This window comes from Argiope bruennichi, chromosome 7, assembly GCF_947563725.1.
Source record: "Argiope bruennichi chromosome 7, qqArgBrue1.1, whole genome shotgun sequence".
Taxonomy (NCBI): domain Eukaryota; kingdom Metazoa; phylum Arthropoda; class Arachnida; order Araneae; family Araneidae; genus Argiope; species Argiope bruennichi.
Genome location: NC_079157.1, coordinates 74,497,417 through 74,519,352, shown reverse-complemented (window position 1 = coordinate 74,519,352; position 21,936 = coordinate 74,497,417). Strand labels below are relative to the sequence as shown.

At 26.9% G+C, this 21,936-nt stretch overlaps 1 protein-coding gene across 4 annotated transcripts in view; it reads left to right on the top strand.

The window, feature by feature from the left end:
- The window catches only part of LOC129976302 (rho GTPase-activating protein 45-like), a 289,876-nt gene that overhangs the window by 89,296 nt on the left and 178,644 nt on the right, over positions 1-21,936 (top strand). For 2 of the 4 annotated variants that reach the window (XM_056089798.1, XM_056089797.1), the window contains exon 1: positions 20,669-20,938. The exons of 1 other annotated variant lie outside the window; for it this stretch is intronic. In XM_056089798.1, the coding sequence (XP_055945773.1) occupies positions 20,798-20,938 (141 nt within the window). In that variant the 5' untranslated portion in view covers positions 20,669-20,797. Of the gene's footprint in view, positions 1-1,878; positions 2,012-20,668; positions 20,939-21,936 lie in introns of those variants that run through there. One more of the 4 variants, XM_056089799.1, reaches the window with a different exon arrangement.

Genomic DNA, 21,936 nt, shown 5'->3' with positions numbered 1-21,936 from the left:
TTTTTTTCATTCTATTCTATTTCAAGACCTTAATTTCTGATTAAAACACCCTCTCTTTAAAAAAATTCAATTTTTTGAAAAAATAAAAGCATTGGTGTTTAGAAACCGCATTGTATATTATTATCACTTAGTCGATTTCACATTTACCTTCTTTTACAAATTTTCATTTGTTTATCTCATTCTGTCTCATTCTCATTCAAATCTCATTCTGTTCTATTCCACGAGTTTAATTGCTGATTAGAATATCCTATCTTTTCTTTTTTTTTAAATCAAGCCTTAAGAGAACTTTAAAACCCTAACTTATTTTCTTGTGTCTAAATTCCACTCTTTCTTCCCTAACTTCATTCAACTATCCTTGAAAGCGCAAATTCGATTACAAGTGTCACAGCATAACTCGCCCTTTCAACAGGTTTTTTCCCCAAATGTCTTTCTGTCCAACGCTACACTTACCTCCAACAAAGGGAATTCCTCTACCATAACCGGGAGTATTTAAAAATTCCTAGCGCTGTAATCATTTCTAGAAATCAGAGCATGCAGCCACTTGTTGTGAAAGGACTCCGTCGACCCCAACACAGGATGGATACCATCGGAACAGGACATGACACACGCGACATTATCTGACACGAGATAAGCATGCCTGGCTCCTAATGTCCTGCTCACCTGTGAGGAAGTATAACGGTTTCCTTTCTGAAGATGCCATTGTGACAATTGCTCAAACCGAGCGTTCTTTTTTACATGGCTTTCTTTAGTGGTGCATGGTTGGATGACATGGTGTCACAGGCACAAACGTTTGACACAGTTTAGACGGATTCCTTTATCGCTGTTGTTTTTTTATTTTTTATCCCTGGATTTGTTGCCGGATTTTGTTGGATTGAGGAATTCTTTCTTTCACTGGATTTTTGAGATTATCACAGGAATTTTGTGAGAAATCAGTCGATCTTCGAGTCATCCTTATGGAATGGAGATGTAGACAGATAGTAAAAAGGAAGTCTGTAAGAGTGTGATTTCGGCGGAAAATGATAGTGAATTTGGATTGGAAATTGTTTTTTTTTTATCAGCTTTTAGTCCTCTTTTGAAACTCGAAGAAAGTATTTGGGGATTTGAACTTCCAGCGATTCTGATATGATGGAATTTATGTTGCCATTTCAATAGTGAACCTGATTTCATCTACTCTCAATTTCATTCATTCATTAGTAGATAATATTTGAAGAAATCAACAGCCCTGTATGTGTAGACTTCAACACTTATATTGACATATCAAAGTGTTATTTGGACAATTGGTTGAATTCATCATCACTGGATACATTTAGCAAGTTAAAAGATTTTGTTAAAAAAAATTAATTCATCCATTAAGAAGCTATTCAGCATAATTTTATACAAATTGGATTTACATGAAGATTTCATCTATTTGGATACAGTGAAAACTTATAAAAACTATTTTTTGAACTTAAAAGCAAAATTTGTCAGTCAATAGAAGTTTATCTACGCAATAAGTCACAATGTGTGGCGGCGTATCTTTAGGGTATGCCCAATGTTTGTCCAGATGTGATTACTATTATGGAAATGTAAGGTATCTTTTAAGATACCTCGCTCGGTTTCTAAGCCATTATTTGAGAAATCTTCGAAAAAATAATAGAAGAAGACATAACCGATGAACCATTTGTGAAATACTTGAACCTGATTGTGACAGCAACACCAGTGGACTTACCATCTATCCTCGATGACTTCAGACCACTATTTTTTATTTTATTTATTGTGTCCTTTTAAAAATTATATTGGCTTCATAGTTTTAACATTGCTATCGTGCAGTTTTGTACTACTTGTTAAAAATTTATTGACGACGATGGATGGTTCTTTTGGAATGGATCTTTATTTGTGCTTCTGAGTGCTTCCATAAAATATTAGGAGGATGTTATTTGGGATACGTAGGCGACGACGCAAAAAGTATTGCGTGGCCGTGGAAGTTGAGATTAACTGTCGGTTGAACAAAAGGAGAGCTCTACGTTTATATGTAAGTACTTCGTACATTACATATAAAAATTCTTAAATTAATTCATTATTTTGTTATTTTTGTTATGAGAATTGACTACGTATTTAAACTAATATACTACGTAAATCCTTTAAAATTGATTTAAAAATGGATTTTTTTTAATGAAAAATATTAAATATTTTTTTAAAAACATAATATAATTTTTGAACAGTTTTCTTCATAAAACTATTTGAGCATATTTCTTCCTTTGGGAAATTAAGTCCATCTTTATATTTGTAAAATACACGTTTTTTAATGCTATTTTATATCTTTAAATGCTGTTTCCTCGAATTATAAATTTAGGCAGAATTACCTTACGAAAAAAAATTAAAAATTAATGCATATTTTTTGTTCAAAGTTTGTATAAATATTTCTATATATTCTATATTTCCTGAATTATAGAATAAGCAAAATATTCATTAAAAATATTCTATAATTGTTTTGATGCTTCACTATGCGAAGAAAATTGAAAATTTCATGCTTTTATGAGTCGAAACCCATATATTTAAAAATTGTCAGAAATACAGCTTATTTTTTAGTTCAGGAACAAGGTAATATATCTCTCAAGCTATCTGCAAGATATCGAAGCTTTTCAAGCTTTTTTAATATTTTTTATAAAGCAGACATTGTTGAGGAACTATAAAGAAGGTTGCAATGGTCAAAAAAATACTTATACGTTGTTGAAGAATTTGTCAAAATTGCTTCAAATTTTTCTATAATATTAGAATTAATTATTTTTATTCAGGTTAATCGATAAAGCATTTCCATGAATCTGAAACACAATTCTTTTAATAAAGAAATATCTCATTTGGAATTTCAAATACTTGAATATGTAACAATAAATATATAGTTAAGAATACTTTTTAAATTTATTTATACTAATGGAAATATAAAATTTAATATAAATTCTCTCATGCACATTGCGATTAATGCAAAAAAAAAATCTAGTAAATTGACAATTTTTAAACCACAGAATTCAGTAGTTGGCATGTATAATGTTTACATGTATTTACATGTATTATTATAATTGCATGTACTAATATTTGGGTGTTTAGGACAATTTTTTATATGATGAGAGACCTTATACCACTTAACTCTTAAAAGTTATACATCATAACTATTATTGAGTTATCATACTATGGATACTGAATTTTGCTTATTTCATGAATTGCTTTCCTTGTTATTCTAATTCGCGATTTTTGGACATTTTATCTTAAATTCTTTCTCGATATCCTAGAATCCATAGTTCATATGATAGATTAGATTTTTATCCGTAATGTTATGAATAATGAATTTCATTTCTAATAACTTAGTGTTATAAAACAAGTTGTACAATCTCTCCAATCTTTTTGTAACTAATTTCTAAACTGTTTAGGATAAACATATACTTCCTACTGTTTTAAATGATATAAATAATGGTATTTTACGTTGATTAAATTAATAAACGAATTGTTGATGACAATACGAAATTTTATATAGTCAATAAAATATTCTTTACAAATAGCATTTTGAATAAAAATGTATTATTAACTATTATTTTAGTCCAAGCAACGACCACCTCTTGGAAACATTATGCATTAATTGTCAGGTTTTCCTGGAACGATCCCTTGAAATGGTTAAAATAAACATTTTTTTAATATTAATAACTCTATCAGATTTGGTCTGAAAGGATAAAATTTTTTTTGTTTAAAATTTTAGGGTATCAAAATAATTTTAATAAACATAACTAATGAATGTACAAAAAAATTTAGATTTCATAATATTTTCAGCTATACATTTAATGAATCAAATAACATAAAACATAATTTCCACATCATTTGGGGTTTTCCTCCAACAGAAAATGTATATCTTATCCAACTAATAAGAAATTGTCTAACGGATCATGTTTAGACTTGACTCACTAATAATAAATAAATGCTTAAAAAAAATCGAGAAACATTCGAATGCTGGATGTAACTTTCATTTCCGCTACATTCAGTCTAGAAAATCTCTTCTGAGAAAACTGGTCCAAGTTCAAAATGTCTCTCTAAGGAGGGGGGATCTCTGAATATTACTTTCGTTTCAGTTCATCGGTTCATTGCATCTCAAGCGTAAATATAGTAATAGAAAATGACTGACCTAAGCTTTTTCAGAACAGATGCTTTGATATGAATTTCATTCATGGATTTCCATGAAATGAAAAACTATTTTAAAAAGGGAATTGAATTCTGTTAAAGGGAATTGAAACTGTTATTTTTTCATTTCTGCAATTTTTAATTTTTAATCTTAACTGGAAATGCTTAAACTGGATTTGTGCAAAATTTAGATTTGTTCATTGACTACTTATTATGATTCGCTGGGAATAATGATTATATTTAATATAGATTGATTGATGTAGATTGATCAATTGATTGTTATCTAAAGGGTGTCCCAAAATTAACGCAAGATTTGAATTTGCCTCCATTCGTGTAGTGAAATGTTAGCAACCCTAATATAAAACCATTTGACAGCTGAATAGTTTAGGGTTCGTAAAAAGGGAGTGTTACGCGATAGAACAGCGTGTTTTCATTGTTGGACAAGATTTTAAAAATAATAAAAGTCTGGCGGCCACAATTATAACATTTGAGAATTGGCCTCCTAGATCATCTAATTTAGCACCATTATGGTGTTATTTGAAGTCAAAAGTCTATGCCCACAAGCCCAAAAGCACGCGTACATTGCAGGAGGAAATTCAAATCTGTGTCAACGAAATTGAGCCTCATTTATGCAAAATGATCATAGAGAATTTTCGACAAAAGAGTGCGTATGTGCCAGTAAACCCGTGCCATATGTGTTATTTCATATGTAATCCTATCTTGCGTATTTTACAATTCAATAAAAATATGAAAATTAATTAATTTTTTTTTAAATTCAAATCTTGCTGTAATGTCTTGAGAAGGAAAACATAGTTTTAAAAACATACAAGACATTTATTCACAGATATAGACACAATTAAAATTAAACATAAATAAAAAACAGGTTTAACATTTTAAAATCTCTAGGGTTTCCAAAACCAAACTAATTTAAAATCGCTAAATATAAAGAGTTCAGGATTCGGCCATCACACAGTGCAAAAACCAAAGTCTCTCCTTTCTCTCGTCTCATCCTTTCTTTTCATATCATCGAAGCCCAGCTCCCTTCAGTTGAAGTTCCAATAAAGCCGAAGAGGTTCGAACAAATTTGGCTCCAGAGCGACTTGATTTCAATTGAGCGAAGGACGGTACATTGCGTTAACACGTTGTTCCATTGTATAACGCTCCATTTTTTACAACCCCTAAACTATCAGCTGCCGCATGCTAAATCAGCCTTTTAATAGAGTTTTCAACATATTACTGCATGAATGGTGGCAAATTCAAATCTTCGTTAATTTTGGGACACTTCTTATAAGATAAAATCAGTCGATTGTACAAAAGATTGATTGGAAATCATGATACCCTCAACAAAATATTTTTAAACATCAAATCGTGACAGATATTACACTAGTTTCTTTTCATGAATTCATATCTGTTTTCTGTTTGGTTCTTGTTTCTTGTGTGCATGAACATTAGGAATTTAGAACACGAATTTAGTGGAATCGAGTCCCATGACATCACAGTGTTATTAAAAACTTAAATATTTTGGTAAACTATTTCAAATTGGACACTTTCTGGAGCGATCTGATTATGAACCAGATTGGGTGGGGGGCGATTAAAAGATGTTTTTTTTTTCTCCTATTTTCCACATAAATCAGTTTGTAAAAATATAATTTATGATTAAATTATTTATGAATTATAAAATGTTTGTATAATATTTTATCAAATATAATTCGCCAGGCCCCTACATGACTTATTACTTTCACTTAGTAATTTGAATATTTACAAACATGAAGTCTCTGTCTCTATGGTATTGTGTAAAAATATGGACGCGAAACAGTTTGATGTGCTTAAAAATAGATAAAAACTGACGAGTTTTCATAAAATTAACAAATGAAAAAGATTAAACTTTCATATGTTAAAAATATGCTGAGAACATGAAATTAAATTACTAATACATTAAAAGTGGGACTTCACAATGTGCATTGCTAGGACTACAAAATGCTTAATCCGTCAGTGGCGATGATATAAATTTCTTCCTCATGTAACTTGTGCTAATAATTAACAGAATCTTTCTTCTTTGAATTTTAACAATGAAAGACACTCACGCTATTAAAAAATTTGTGGAACAATGAAACTGATTTGAATTTCGTTACAGCAATGAAATCAATCACTGGAAATTATATACAAAAAAAAAAAAAATTTGTGGACTATCCAAATTTAAGAAAAGTCATTTAATGTAGACAATTTAATTGCTATAATTAAAAATTACATTTTTATTAAATTTTAAATTATTGTAAAAATAAGTTTAGTGCTGTATTATTTTCAACAATTATCGAAAGAAAGCAACACAACTTGTTTATTTTTAATTATTCAATTCCTTGAATTGCACATTCCTATCCTCCAAAGTATATCTGTACCAAATTCGGTTGCTTTAACTCAAGTAATCCATTCCGTACAGTGGCAAAATACTCACACACAGACATATACTCATTCTCTTTTAATATTGATATAAATATTTATTAGATTGGCTTTTAATTGCTTGATAATCGATATTTTTATAATATAGAAATATTGCTGAATAATTTTTTTGGTGAGATATTTATTTTTATTCGAAATCCCTTGTTCATTTAATGTAAATATGAACCATTTAAGTTTATCTTTTTTCCTAAATAGAAAATATTTTATCTTTTAAGTTAAGTTACCAAGGAACTTTTTTTTTTAATTCACAAGATTTAATCTTTTTATCTCTTTATTTTGTAATAAAATGAGTGCTGATAGTCTAAGGACAAGGTAAATATTTAGTCTCCGTATGTTGTTTTCTGAATTATTTTTGGGATGTTTAGAGCATTTTGAAATCAAATGATGAATCAAGAAATATTTTGCTATTATCAAAATTTTACTTGATCTAATTTAATATTAATTTCATATTTTGACTTGTAAAAAATCTGCTTTATACTGAACCAACTAATGGATTTTCATTGCTACTTAGCTTACAGAGCAATAGATACTAATCACAAAATGTACCTAAAAATCAAACCACTAATGGTGAAAAAAAAAATAGATAAATATCCGGAGTCTTCGTTCAGAATTCTTTTATCCATTTACTCTTTGAATATCTTTAAACACATCCATTACAATGGGCATTTGTTTACTACAAAACAGTTAAAAAGTTTAGAATTCTTTTATCCATTTACTGTTTAAATATCTTTAAACACATCCATTACAATGGCCATTTGTTTGCTATAAAACATTTAAAAAGAAAGATAAAAGAAACATTCCTTTAAATGCATAGTTAAAAGTTAGGCACAAAATGTGCAATTCCACCGGAAACAGGAAGGTAAAATTAGTGTTCCGACATCAGAGCGTCTGCACGCTTCAACTATGACAAATGGCTTGACAAGAATTCAATAGCTGTTTGTTTGTGGATGCTAGCGGGGCACGGACCTCAGGGACAAACTTGACATGATTGCTGGGGGCGGCCTCGACAGTGAATTCGGGGCTCAGCTTTCCGGTTTTCGCGAAATTGGACCTGGAAGTGCAAAGGGTCAAAGTGCTTGAATGACGAACGAATTCTATTGCTTCGGAAAGACTGATCAAAGCTATAAAAATGCTCTCTTCTTTTGACAAGATTTATACGTTTCATTCTATTTTAAAATTTGCTTATTTATATGAATCAGTTTCGTGGTTTTACCTAGACTAGTGGAACATTTGTTTATATTATTTTAATTTATAGAATCAGACATAGAAGATGAAAACGAATGTACAAAAATGTGAAATTCTTTCGAAAAATGTAATACATTTCTGGAATTTGTATTATCAGTGCCTTTCAAATTTAATTTCGAATTCTCGAAACTTCAAGAAATTCAATGCTGACAAATTGTTTATCATTGTCAAAAATTTCGCAATATTTGCATTAATTCCTCAAAATAAGTAAAATATAAGCGTACATGTTAAATAGAATATATTTTGTTCAAAAAAATTGTTAGAAGCAGTGCAGTTGAATGCTGAAACTTTATCAAATCCATTGAAAGCAAATTGTTTATTATTGTCAAAAATTTCACAATATTTGCACCAATTCCTCAAAATATGTAAACATATATGCTAAATAGAATATATTGTGTTCAAAAAAATTGTTAGAAGCATATTAGAATCATTGCAGTTGAATGTTGAAACTTTATCAAATTAATTGAAAGCAAATTGTTTATTATTGATAAAAATTTCACAATATTTGCATCAATTTCTCAAAATATGTATACATACATGTTAAATAGAATATATTGTATTAAAAAAATTGTTAGAAATATGTTCGAAGCAGTACAATGCGATTTAATTCAGTAAAAGAATATAATATTTTATAATCATTCCGGAAAATTCATATTATGATATTTTCATATAATCTAATTCTACTTTCTCTAAATACCAACGTTTTCCCTTTTTTATGAATTGTTAATTTATTGTTAAAAACAATTCGAAAAAATAAAAACAATTCGAAAAATTAATTTCGTTCATATCTACATCAAAATTTTTTATTCATTTGTTTGCCTAATCAATAAAAAAAATCATATTAACAGTGCAAAGTCATAACTGGAATTCCTGAGAGGGCATAGCAATTAGATAAGACCAAGAAAAACTTTTTAATGGTATTATCTATTAAGACTAAATCCAACAAACAAATAATTTATACCTTTAAAAATAATTCCTAACTTTCATTTATGCATATTAAAGTACAGCCATCTGTAAAAGAATATAAAACAAAATAAATAAAACAAAACTCTTGAAAAAATTGAGAACATTATTTTTAATTCAAATACAAAGAAGGAGAAATTTAATGCTCTAATGAGCAAAATGATTTATAATAAAAAGTTCAACAGCTACGGAACAAAAAGCTTTAACTGCCGATTACCGCTACATTAGTGAGTCATTTAATTAAATATCGTCTGCCTGTTCTTATTCGAATACGAATTGTTCTAAAAATGTTAAACAATCAAGTGTTTGAATTTGATCCAACGATATGTTACCCGAGTTTTAAAACTACTTTATTACTTAAAATTTGCTGTTGGAAAAACAAATATTTTTCGTTTTAAATATTCTACGACCCATTTTATTGAGGTAACGGTTTGCAAATAGTAAACGTCATAGTTAAATCTTTTCGGGATTCATCGTTGTTTCCTAGCGGATGTTGGGCCGTTAACATCTATCAAATGGCTGTTGTTCGAAATTCACTTCCTCGTGCTTTTTGAGCTTCCTTTCGTATATTAAAGATTCATGGAAGTTTTTATATGCCCATTTCCGTGTCTGGAATAATGAAACGATTTGTAATACAACAGTGTTTAGTCGGGTTTTTTTTATGCTCTTTTATAACGGTTAAAGCAACGTTTTGCTCACGGTTTCCCGCGTGTGAAGTCATTCGAATATCAGTAATAATCGAGAATCATTTTTGAATTTTGCTCGTATTTCCTATAATAGATTGCAGATAAATGTATGCCATTTTCCAGCAATCAGAGTTAAAAATACCAGCCTTGAATTAATATTTTGCATTCTGAAGACATCATAATGAATCGATTTGGAATAAACAAATTTATAAGATATTTAAATTCTGAAAAATTTAACATACGTGAGTGTGTCGGTTATCTTCCAAAAAATACAAATTATTCGTCATTAATTAAAGCGAGCCAAATATTTAAAAATAGCCTTCTCAGATCTTACAGAATCTTTTTTAGAAAATCAATATGGGGTTTTCATTGATATTATTTTCAGGTGATAGATATACATATAAACAACAGTTTATGAACTAGAAAAACAAAAATTCAAGAAATAAAATTTGAAAAATCTCAAAAGTAATCTAATTATAAACAAAGGCGATTAATAGAGTAAACTATGATGTGTATCATAATATCCTAATAAATAGTCCTGACAATTATTCAAGTAAATTTAAAATGATTTATATTCCTAATAGCACACAAATATTATATTATATTGTGTTGTATTAAACAATATTTGCAATATGGTTATGATATTATATAATATGGAACATTATTTGTAGCCTGGAATATAGTTTAACGTAATTTCGATTAAAATAGCTGTATTTGTTAGTCATTAGCTGGAAAATATCAGTTAATACTTTTTACCGAATCATTTACTTAATGATCGTCTGCTTGTTTTAATTCAACTACGATTATTTGAAGCGTTTGGTAATTAATGAAAGCATTCGTTCATACGATGCATTCAGACAAAGTTCAAATTAATTAGTTGATTAAAATTTGTTATTGGAAAGAAAATTAGTCCATTTAAAATAAAAGTTTTTATCGTTTAAGGAAGTTAATCGTTTGGTATTGGAATACAGTAGGTGAAAGTATTTTAATTTTATGGAGTCCTTTCTTCAATCCTAAAATTTTTTGAAATATGAATTTTAAAATCTGTCGTTTTTATAGCAATTCGTATGCTTTATTTGTGAAAGCATTTTGATTTTAGTTAATAATCAGGATAAATCTTTTTTTTTAGATGGTATAAATTAATAGCTGTTAAAATTCGAAATATTTCATTAGATAATTCTTGAATTTCCATATAGAGTTCAGTAAATGATATTTTTTAAAGATTGTAAAATAAATATTCAGCCTTTGATATAAAATTCAATAAAAGATATTTAAAAAAAATATCACCATAAGTGAAACATTTAAAAATAACAGCAATTATCATCGTAACGATTTCAATATATTTTTAAAGATAGAGCAATGCCCTATAATATGTGCTTCCTTCAATTAAATCGCCGAATTTTACTTACCTTGAAGATATCTGCGGTTTCTGTGGTTTGAAATGGAATTCATAAAAAATAGGAAATGATAAGTAGGAAAAAAATGTAACAGATCTTGGAATAAGCGTTTTCGCTTCTACAGTCTTTTCGATGTTTCGTCTGTGTTTTTAGCAATATTCAAAATTTTTAAATAAAAGTTTAATTTAAATCAAAAATTTAATTTCAATTTCAATTTTTAATTTTAAACTTAAGTAGTTTCCTTGAATATTTCTTCAGCGTATAACATAAAATTCTAGGGAAAATAATTTTTATTGTATTGTTGTAAATTTGGCCCTAAATAACAAGAATTTATAATTGTTATACTTTCATTGGGTTTTTAAAGCTTGATATTTCCTTCAATTTTCAGGTTTATTTTTACTTTTAAAACACCTGCGACTTTTGATGTTCGGATCAGAATTATTCATAAATAAATGTATCAGATTTTTAAAAAATGTAAAGGAAAATAAAAGAAGAATATTCTCTTTTTCGTTTAATCAAATATTGTAACTGTTTGTTAAAATGAAAGCATGGGTATTTGAATTCTTACGAGTTTATGCAAACCCTTTAAAAATCAATATAACATAAAAATAATTTAAAATACGATTTAACTTTTGTTCCTATCTTCTCTGCGACGACTCACTTTTACCATTTATTTCCAGTTAGAATAGACGCTATTTTTTATAAACGCACTTTTCCTTTCTCATATGTGAACATATACAAAAGAGAAATACTGTATTTATCAGAAATTTCGAGCTCGAGATTTTGACAATCTCTTCATTTCAGATTTTCCTGAATACGAAAAACATATTTTTGGATTTTTGTCCGACTGCGTGTTTTGTGGACATAATCATAAAATGCGTGGAATTAGACGGTAAAATATGATACATAAACTTAAGACTATCTATAAAATTTGAAACGAAATCCATTCTGATTAAGTCTGTCTGTCCTGCTGTCCGAGTATAAGTAAAAATCATAAATACAAAACGGAAAGAATTTGGCGCACCGATGTCGCATCTAAAATGTAGATTTTCAACAAATTTTTAACCAAATCCTCTGTTGGTCTGTATTTTCCACGCATGAAAACGCATTAGCTCAAAAATTAAATGATTTAAGTAAGTGAAATTTAATGTGTGATCGTGTGACTACAGTTGTAGTTCCGGGTTAAACTTGGGTCTCTGGTCCAAAAAGTTACGATTCCAAAATGCATATTCGATTTCAGGTATGTATGAATTAACTGCATGCCAGGGATTAACCGACAATGACAGTATGACAATTGCAGTAAAAATTTGAGATGCCATGTGAGTCTTACGTGTTATGCACGGAATGTAATAGGACAGAATATTGGGGCCGAATGCCAATATGTAATTCGGTATATAATTAATTTTTTAAGCAGTAGATGGAAGAAAATTATTTTTTTATTTAATTTTCTACCATTTATTTTTAATTCAATTCCATTAATCCCATTACATTTTTGTTTAATTAAAATGTTATCAAATTTTATCATTTTAATCAATTAAAAAATTTAGTATACATAACAACACAAAAACTCGCTAATCTATTTTAAAAATAAACCTTTAAGCGATTCGAATTTTATTTTCTTGAATTTTTTTTTAAAAAAATTTAATAATTTTCTGAAAATTAATTTTAAATTGTTTTAAAGATACTTATTGTTATTATTATTATTATAAAATTCAAATAATTATTTTTTCCCACTTTCATTTATATGCTTTTGACAGTTTGATAATAATAATATTGACTTTAGGCTCTTTTTTTTAAAAAAATTGTGTAGTAACTTCAAATAGTTTCATGTTTACTATTTCGGACTAGAGACTCAAAATAGAAGGAAAATTTTAGTAAATATTGTCTGTATATCGTTAGGTTTTACAAAATGAATTCAGCACTTTAAGTTAATTGCAATCCTGTAATAAAATGAAAGACACTAGCAAATAAGTTCAGTTCTAAAAAAACAAGAATTTCTTCATCTTATAATTCAATATGAATTTCTTTTTTGTATTGTTGAGATTCATACTGTCTTATTCGATGACTTTTGGCTTGGCAGCCATTGTTATTATCTGAAAAAGAGAAAGGAAAAAAATGTTATGCATAACAAGCTTTTAAAGCATTGTGATATAAATATATTTTTGAAGATGATATCGTAATAAAATAATGAGCTAAATAATATTTAAAATAGATTATTATAAAGATTTAGATATTTCTACATTGATTTTGTAGACAAACTTTTCTACTGTCTCCTTATATAGTTTTTAGAATAAATTCAGATTTTTTCAATACATTTCATATATTTTAGATCAAGAGTAAAAATTTTACAAATCGAAACTCAGTGAATAATACTAATAATCTTAGGCAAATTTTAAAAAAATTTAAGAAATATTTATAATTTAGGAAACAAAATCAAAAACTATCAGAAGATAATTTTTTATTAATACTTTCTATCACAAATAGATACTTTAAATATTTTGGTATTGCATATTAAGTCTGAAAGTAAATTTTTCCAATAGCTAAGAAACGGAAAAGTAATTAACAAATATAACTATATATTAATAATTATTGAATTTTAAATAATCGGGCACAGAATTAATAGTATTATTAAATATTTAAAAAAAACTTTTTAAAAAGTAAGCAATAAAGCATAAATTTTTAAAATTCTTTTTTATTCAATAATATAAAGTGCCGATTTTTTTTTTTTTCAGATACAGAGCAATCAGAATCCACATCAAAACATCTAAAGCTATAATTTTGAAGCAAAAATCGAATTGAAAAAAAAAAGCGTTTTTTTCCCCCTCTTTAAATTTAAAATCTGTAAACACATTTTAAAGTTAGGTTACTGAGCTACTAAGGAAATGATGTTATTGTAATGCTAAGTGCGAATCATTTTTTTTTTCACCGACTTTCGTTCGTTTCCCTCAAAACTATCTACGTGACAAATAAAACCAATTTCAGAGGGGAAAAAAAAAAAAAATCTCTCTGAAAATTATACGTTTTAAAATGCTTTTAACCCTTTCAAACAAAAAAAAATTAAAATAAACAACAAAATATAAATCAGCAACAAAAAATCACAGGGTCAGTTGCATTTCATCTAAAACGCCGCATTTCATTCAATGACATTTCTTTTTTTTTTCTGCACGGATAGAAAATTCTAAAACAACAATATGTGGCCGAACCCAAAGCAGACAATTTAAGGAAAATATAAATAAATAGAGGCTTGCACGCTAGCACCAGTGATCAGAAGTAAGCCGCAACGGAAGCACCCACTTTTCACGTATTTTCCTCTCCTCCCCCAACAACCCCCCTCATAATTTTCCTCGGAATATCTTTGAAAAATCCCAAGTTCCGTGAACCCGAAATAAAAAGGGGTAAAAAGCCTTACACACAGAAACGGCGGAATTCGAATTCAATATTCGAAAGGTTGTTGATCCATGAATCGTTTGATTTCTACTACCTCACGTGCGACTGTTTCCAAATCGTGCGTGGATTTTTTTTGTTCTTTAAACTGAAATCCGAGACAGAAACTTGTTGACATTTTTTTTATTTTTATTGCTCATTACTTTTTTCATTCGTATTTTTTCTTTCTTACTTCACAACTTTGAAAGAAAATATTTTTTTTGTCGACTTTCTTATAATATATTTAGATAAACTCTCTTGTCTTTTAAAATTCTTACATTGCTTGAAATTTTATTTATATTTTGTTCGAAAAAAATATTTTGTACTGACAGAACAAAAAAAAAAAAAAAGCAATTCCAAGTTAATTTACCCATTACCACAAACTTTTTTCTGTCTTAAATTAGACCCAGATTGTGCAGTATTTCTGTGTCTTATATTATTATTTTCTTTTTTCATTTAAAATATAAAAATATCGATATAACTCATTTTCTACTAATTTTTAGAATATTAAAACAAATTTCAAAAGGCATACTTCTAAATGATATTCGATTTAATATAAAAACTTATAACAGATGAAGTTGCTTTAAAATTTGGCAAGCAATTTTTTAATTTACGAAATATTTTCTTTAGTTAATAGCCAATTATTTCTACTCTATTTACATATCATTAGTTCTTGAAAAAATAAATTTGAGAGAGATTTTTGGTATTAAATGTGTTTTGTAAAAAACATCTCCCCAATTTATAATTTTTTGTATTTATTTTTTGCTTTTAGGAAATATTATTATTCTATACTGTACACGGTTTTCTAACTTCTCAATATTATGTACTTTCTTTTTTTTTATGATTTGAAAGCAATATAATTTTTTTCTCTAATAATGAATGTAATTTTTTTAACAATAATTTAAGACTAGTAGTTAGTTAAATAAAACTTTTCACTATACAGAATTGTAATATTAACTAAATAAGAACTAATACCACTCTAAACCTTTCAAATGCATTGGAATTTGAATAATTTGAACAATTTTAATTAGAATTCTTTAGTAATCTGATATTTCCTGTTTGTTCCTTTGAACCGTCTATTAAACTAATATCCAAATGCCATCTACGATTCGAATTTATTTTGATTCGAATAAAAAATAGCTTGTCTACAAAGATGGAAGGAAAAAAACAGTTACAAATTCGAAATAAAAAAAAAATTGTTTTTATTTCTATTTTTATATTTTTATTAAAATTTAAAAATAGATTTTATTTATAGAAAAAAAAATTTATTTAAATATTTTTAATTGTTTTTATTTCTGCAATTGTTTTCATCAATTACGTTTGTATCTTATACTTATTTTTTTAAGATTTTTAATCCATTCGAAAACTTTAATGTTTGACAAAGCATTCAACGAAGATGGTGGTAAAATTTGTCTTGTATTCTTAACAGTCTTTGAACATATTAAAGTGAAGTGTGAAATTTTATTGTACAGTTACTGTATTCAAAGTAATGCAGAATGCTTGATCATTAACAATACATACTTATTTATCAAAAATTAATTTTTAAATTTCTATAATAATTATTATCAATATTTTTATTAAAATGTCAATGCTTATTGTTTATTTATTAGATATTATTTATAATAAAAGTTAGATAATAAAATTTAATTTTCATTATCTAAGTTTTTAAAAAATGCCATTTTTTGTTGTCGTACTAGTTTTTAAAAGGCAGCTTTTCTTCTTTCGAATTTTTGGATAGCTCGAATCAACATCTAGGACCCATAAGCTACGAATAAGTTCTGTTCCACTGTATATCATGTGAAACATATAATTGGGAATTTATATTCTATAATTATCAATAATTAATGAACATTTTTTTCCTTAATTTTTCATGAAATAAATATCTAATCACATTTTTTGTAGAATTATAAATTATCTTAAGATTATAAAGCTGCCAATAATAATGCTTATTTTAATTATTATTATTTATCACATCAATATAAAATAAAAATGAGATTAAATCTTACTAAACCATTTCATCTTTATTTTTGTATCTTTTATAAGTTATATAGATTTCTTTGTAATATAAAATACAAATTCTATAAAATACCTTTTTTATAAAAAAAAAATCTTTTTAAAAGAAATAGTTGAGGAAAAAAGTAAAAAGCAAACGCAGCTAGTATTCTTTTTATTTAATCAATATAGGTCACATCTGTCTCCTAGGTCTTTGAATTCGGAATATTTGTTAATGAGAACACTGTTTAGCTAAAAAAGAATAAAAATTTCTCTTAACAATTAGAATGTTTTAACTATCAATGGGAGTCCTGTTTTCCTCTAATAGTATTGTTCTTCGAACTCACTGTTTATGTGCATATTTTCTTCTTCTAAACATCAAAAGAATTCTAACGACAATAGGAACATAGCCGCATTACTGTTTCTAGCGGCTGGAAATCATTCAATGAGTTTTTCTGTTCCCTCGTCAAGCTGTGACGTTTGTTGTTCTATATAACCACTTGCATGTTAAAAGTATTCAAGGAACTTTTAACTGAAAAAAAGAACACGTACAATAGTGATCTACTTTGCATATCGTCTGCGAAAAATTAAATGCACAATGGACGATTTTTAAAGCGTCTTAATTCCTTTATTGCAGCTTTCCGTGTTCTGGTTGAAATTGAAGAATTTTTTTTTGCATTATCTTTCTGCTAGGTTCGCATTTATTGATAAATATGCTTTTATTAATGAAAAAATGTTTTACACCCAAGTGGAACAATACGATAAAAAAATAAAGTTAATATATATATATATATATATATATATATATATATATATATATATATATATATATATATATATATATATATGAAGAAAATAGAGGCATATAAATTCTTTCTTTCTTTTTATAAAATGCTGAATGCAAAGCCAGTTCGCTATGTCACGATTGCATGACAAATGATATTGTGTAAATCATGTAACATTTAAATTTGCATTGTCTTTCGTTTTTTTTTCCCCTTTTTTTTTTTCATTGTATCTTTTTCTTTTCTGCAAGATATCCTTTGGCTTCTAAAACTGAATTGGCGTAACTATTTGACATGTTACATAAACATTACGTGACTTATTAGAAAACAAAAAAGAAAAATTATAATTATTTAGAATATTTTATTGCTGTTGAAAAATAATTTTTACCGAATCAATACTTCAATAATTAAATACATTTCAGAACATTACGTTAGAGCAGAATAAATAATTTTCTAGAGAATAATACGTTCTTATTCATGAATAATTCTGCTGCAGAAAAAAATCTTTTGGTAGCATAAAAAATGTAATTAACTAAATCATTAATTAAGGAATTTTGGATTATAATTAATTTATTAAAATTGAATAAAATTCAATCCAATGACTTGATTTTCGATGAGATAAAATAATCAGATCAGTATTGAGCAAGTTAGGGTTGTTAATCTTCAGTTGAATGCAGAAATAAAAGGGGAAAATCTGGGTTAATAAGATTAAGAATGTTTGAGAAAAGAATCGTTAATGTAGAAATTGGTTATCTCTTGTTTAACTTGGAGTGACGAGGTTGTTATGACATGGAATTAATGTAGTTTTATCTATGTTTTAATTAGTATATTAGGGCAATCAAAGACTATTTTATTTTTAAAACGAATGCTATTATTTGTTGTTTCACCTTTGTGTCGTAATGAAATCAATTCTGTTTCACTTGATACATATCAAATATGGATTTAATATTATAAATCCTTACAATTTGTGCAAAGAATTCAAAAAAAAAAATTGCGTTACAGTACATTAAGAGATAGCGTGCACGTGTGATTATAAAAGGAAAGACATGCACAGTAATATTTATCACAAGAATTGCCTCTAATCAATGTAAATTATGTAACTGAATCATGTATACTGGAAACTGAAACTTTTTTCCCTACAGGTTTTCAAACTCGTTTACATTCCTTTAAATTAAAATAATAAATAATAAAAACAAAAGCAATTAAAATATATTGTAAATATTATATAAATGCTATTGAATATATAAATTCCTAAGAATAGGAGTTTAATAACATTATTTTATTCTTTATTTCTAAAGGTTATAATAAATGTGTTAATATATTCAATTTGTTAATATATGCAATTAATAAATGCGTTGATATGTGTTAATATATTCAATTTGTTAATATATGCAATTAATAAATGCGTTGATATGTGTTAATATATTCAATTTGTTAATATATGCAATTAATAAATGCGTTGATATGTGTTAATATATACAATTAATTTCTAAAGGTGATAATTAAATTTTATAAATCTATGCAATTTATTATTACCGAAGATTATTTAAATGTAAATTGGGACATTTTGATTTTAAATTTTATATTTTCTCCCACTTGATTGAATTACGATATCAAACACTTAATAAATATCATCTTTGCAATCTGAATAAATGATAAAGCATGTTTTTTTTATTTATTTAATTTTGTCTGTTATTGTTTAGACGACAGATATATATAAATACATAAGGTATCGTGAGATATATAATAGAAAAGTACGTTCGGGGATATTCATTAAAACAATTATTTTTAAAAACTTCAAAAGTAGGATTTGCACCACAATTACTCACTAAACGATTCGATAAATATTTCAATTAATTCTTTAAGCAATTATAAATATATGTGTATTCTTCAGTTATTCAGGGAAAAGTTTCTAGAAAATTAAACAAAAATTATTTTTACACTTCTTTTAAACACTTCGAAAATTAAAAAGGATTTTTAAATAATTACCTCAAAACTTTTTTTTAAGTTCCATGAATAGACAATAGATTAAGCAATCCTGTAAAACATTTAGTGCTATATAACATTAAATGCTGAAAGAATTATATATATATGTCTTGTAATCATTTTTTTTAAAATTCAGTTTTCTTTCTTCTTCAATATCATTTCAGACAAAATCGGATGATTTGGACTTAAAAATTCAGTAAATCGTATGTTCAATTTTTAGTTAATTTTATAAAACAAAAATAAAATTACATTTTCGTTTTTTTAAAAAAGAATTCCAGATGATGTATGCAATAATTTAGATTCAACATTCATGTTTGATGTATTTTATTACAACAAATTATAATCGAAAAAGAATTGATATTCAAATAAAAATAAAAGTCACTAATTCTGTGCTGAATGCTCCAATACATAATTAAACAGCCCATGGGGGAATATATGATCCCATTTCGACCGAACAGGCAGAAACAAATTAAAAATAAAAAATGATTCTACAAAATGAGATCGAAGAATAAAAAAGTGCACAAACAAATCGAAAACTCAAAGAAGCAAAAAGAATTCCAAACCTCTTTAACGGTCGATATTCGTGTTAATTACCTAGGTTAGCTCTTCGGTAAAAAGAACAAGCTCTGTTGGGGGTTTAAAGGTTATATTGAGAATCACGTTTAAGCCTTTCTGTTTTTTCATTGATGATGGCCTGGTTTTAGAATGAAAGGAATTGGTCGTAGTACAACTAACTCTACGGAAGCTAAAGAGCGAGTCTTTTATTTCCCCCAAACTAGAAGGTCGGGGTTGAACGTCATGGCCGTCTAACCAACCGTAACCGCCGGCACCGCTGTGACGTCACGCAGCGCTCTCTCGTTACGTCAGCGGCAGACGATTTTCAACCGCGACGCTCAGTTTTCATTTAGTTCTTATGCGTTGTGAGTGAACGTTGGATTACGATTATTGCTGTGCATAATAATTCCATTTCTTCGGATAATTTTGCTTCTGAATAATTTTAATTAATGAAAATTAAAACTGGAATCTATTAATCGAATGTCGTGATATATGTTTTCGTAGAACTCATTAAATTTTAGGAGCAAACGATAAATAAACACTGTAATTTAAGATAACTGTATTTAAAAAAAAAAACTTATTTTGTTAGAATGCATTGATAAAATTATTTTGTATTTTTTACTGACAGAATTTTATTACTTCTTTTAATTTTTGAATGATATTTATTTTACTTGCAGACGATCTATATGTACGATGAAAAAAGACTTTTAGTTTTTTTTTCTCTGTTTGATGAAGATAAATTTTAATATTCTTTCTATTTCAATATTTTGATTGACTGAACTATTTTGTGTTTTAAAGATATAATTATATCTTGAATTTTTATTATTTTCATTAATATCGTATTGATATTTTTGTTAAATATATAATTCAAAATTAAAATTTGTGCTTCGAAATTTAGTAGAATATTCAAAGAAAAGATTTTACTCAAATTAAAGTAATGCACTAATCATGATTTAAATTTTCAATTAATAGCATAAAAATATTTAAATATTACTGAATGAAAAAAATGATGGATCGATTTGAATATGATAATGTTACATGAAACAAAGATGGCAGCATTTTGCATTTTGAATAAAACAATTTCCTTTGGATTATAACTTTTTTTGGTGAAAAAAGAATTAATTTGACTATAAAACTGGCGAATTCCGTAGCCAAAAGAAGTGGCAATATGACTAAGCTGCGGCGGTCAGGTTCTGTTGATTTCGGAAATCCTGGGATGTCCAATGTTTTGGACATGGCCAAAGCTTTGTGCTTAGCATGCAAGCAGCGCAGCAAGCCAAAAAGAAGCTTTAGTCTTTTTCAAATAAAGGTAAGAATTTAAATTGTTTTGACTATAATAACTTTTGTTTTGTTTATAATAATAGTGTGAAAATAAAGAACTTAAAATTGTTGTTAATTCGCAGAGTCTTAGTTCCATTTTTTACAAACATTCTATTTAATTATCTCGGAAATAGAATTTGCAACATTTCCAAATATTACTGATGGTGTTTAAAATTTTAAATACGCATATTTCAATATTGTATGAATTTGACTGAAAAATGTTCTGCGTTACGCAAGCACTTAATTTTAACAAGCAAAATTATTCTATATGTTGCATACATATTCTTACGAATTATTTTTCTTGCTTTAAATGTTTTTCATAAAAAAAATTTCGGTTTCGTTAATTTAAATGGAAACTTATTTCTGTTGGAACAATTATTTTACTTACAATAACAGAAAAAAAAAAGATCTGTGATTTAAGAATTTTTATTTGCTCTTTCTTGTAAATACATTTACTGCATAATAAAAAGGTTATTCATGTTTTACGACGTGAAATACTTATATAATAGTTATAAAAGTGTTCGCACGATATTTTTTATTATCAATGTACGCCATTTTATTTTATTTTTTAAATTCTTTTTATTCGTATTTAGATATATATTTTTTTATTTTTGTAATTTCTTACTTCACATTTACAGACATTTTGGTTTAATTATATGTTTTTATAACGTTTTCGGCTAAATATTTAGACAACTTTTTCTTCTATTGAATGGATTATTACTTTCTGAAAAGCAGCAAAACAGCTTCTTTTTTCTCTAAAAAAAGTATTTTCTTATCTATTGTATTCGTTTTATACGAATTAATGAAAAAAATATTTGCAAATACATAAATATATATTACAAATCGATATGTTTAGAATTTATGTTATATATATTATAAATGTAGAGTAATTATTGAGTTGGTATATATCTACTTAAAAAATTGTCTATAAAACCTTTTGCTCATTTCATTTTTATAACTATTATGATATTCCCGGAGCTATTTTCA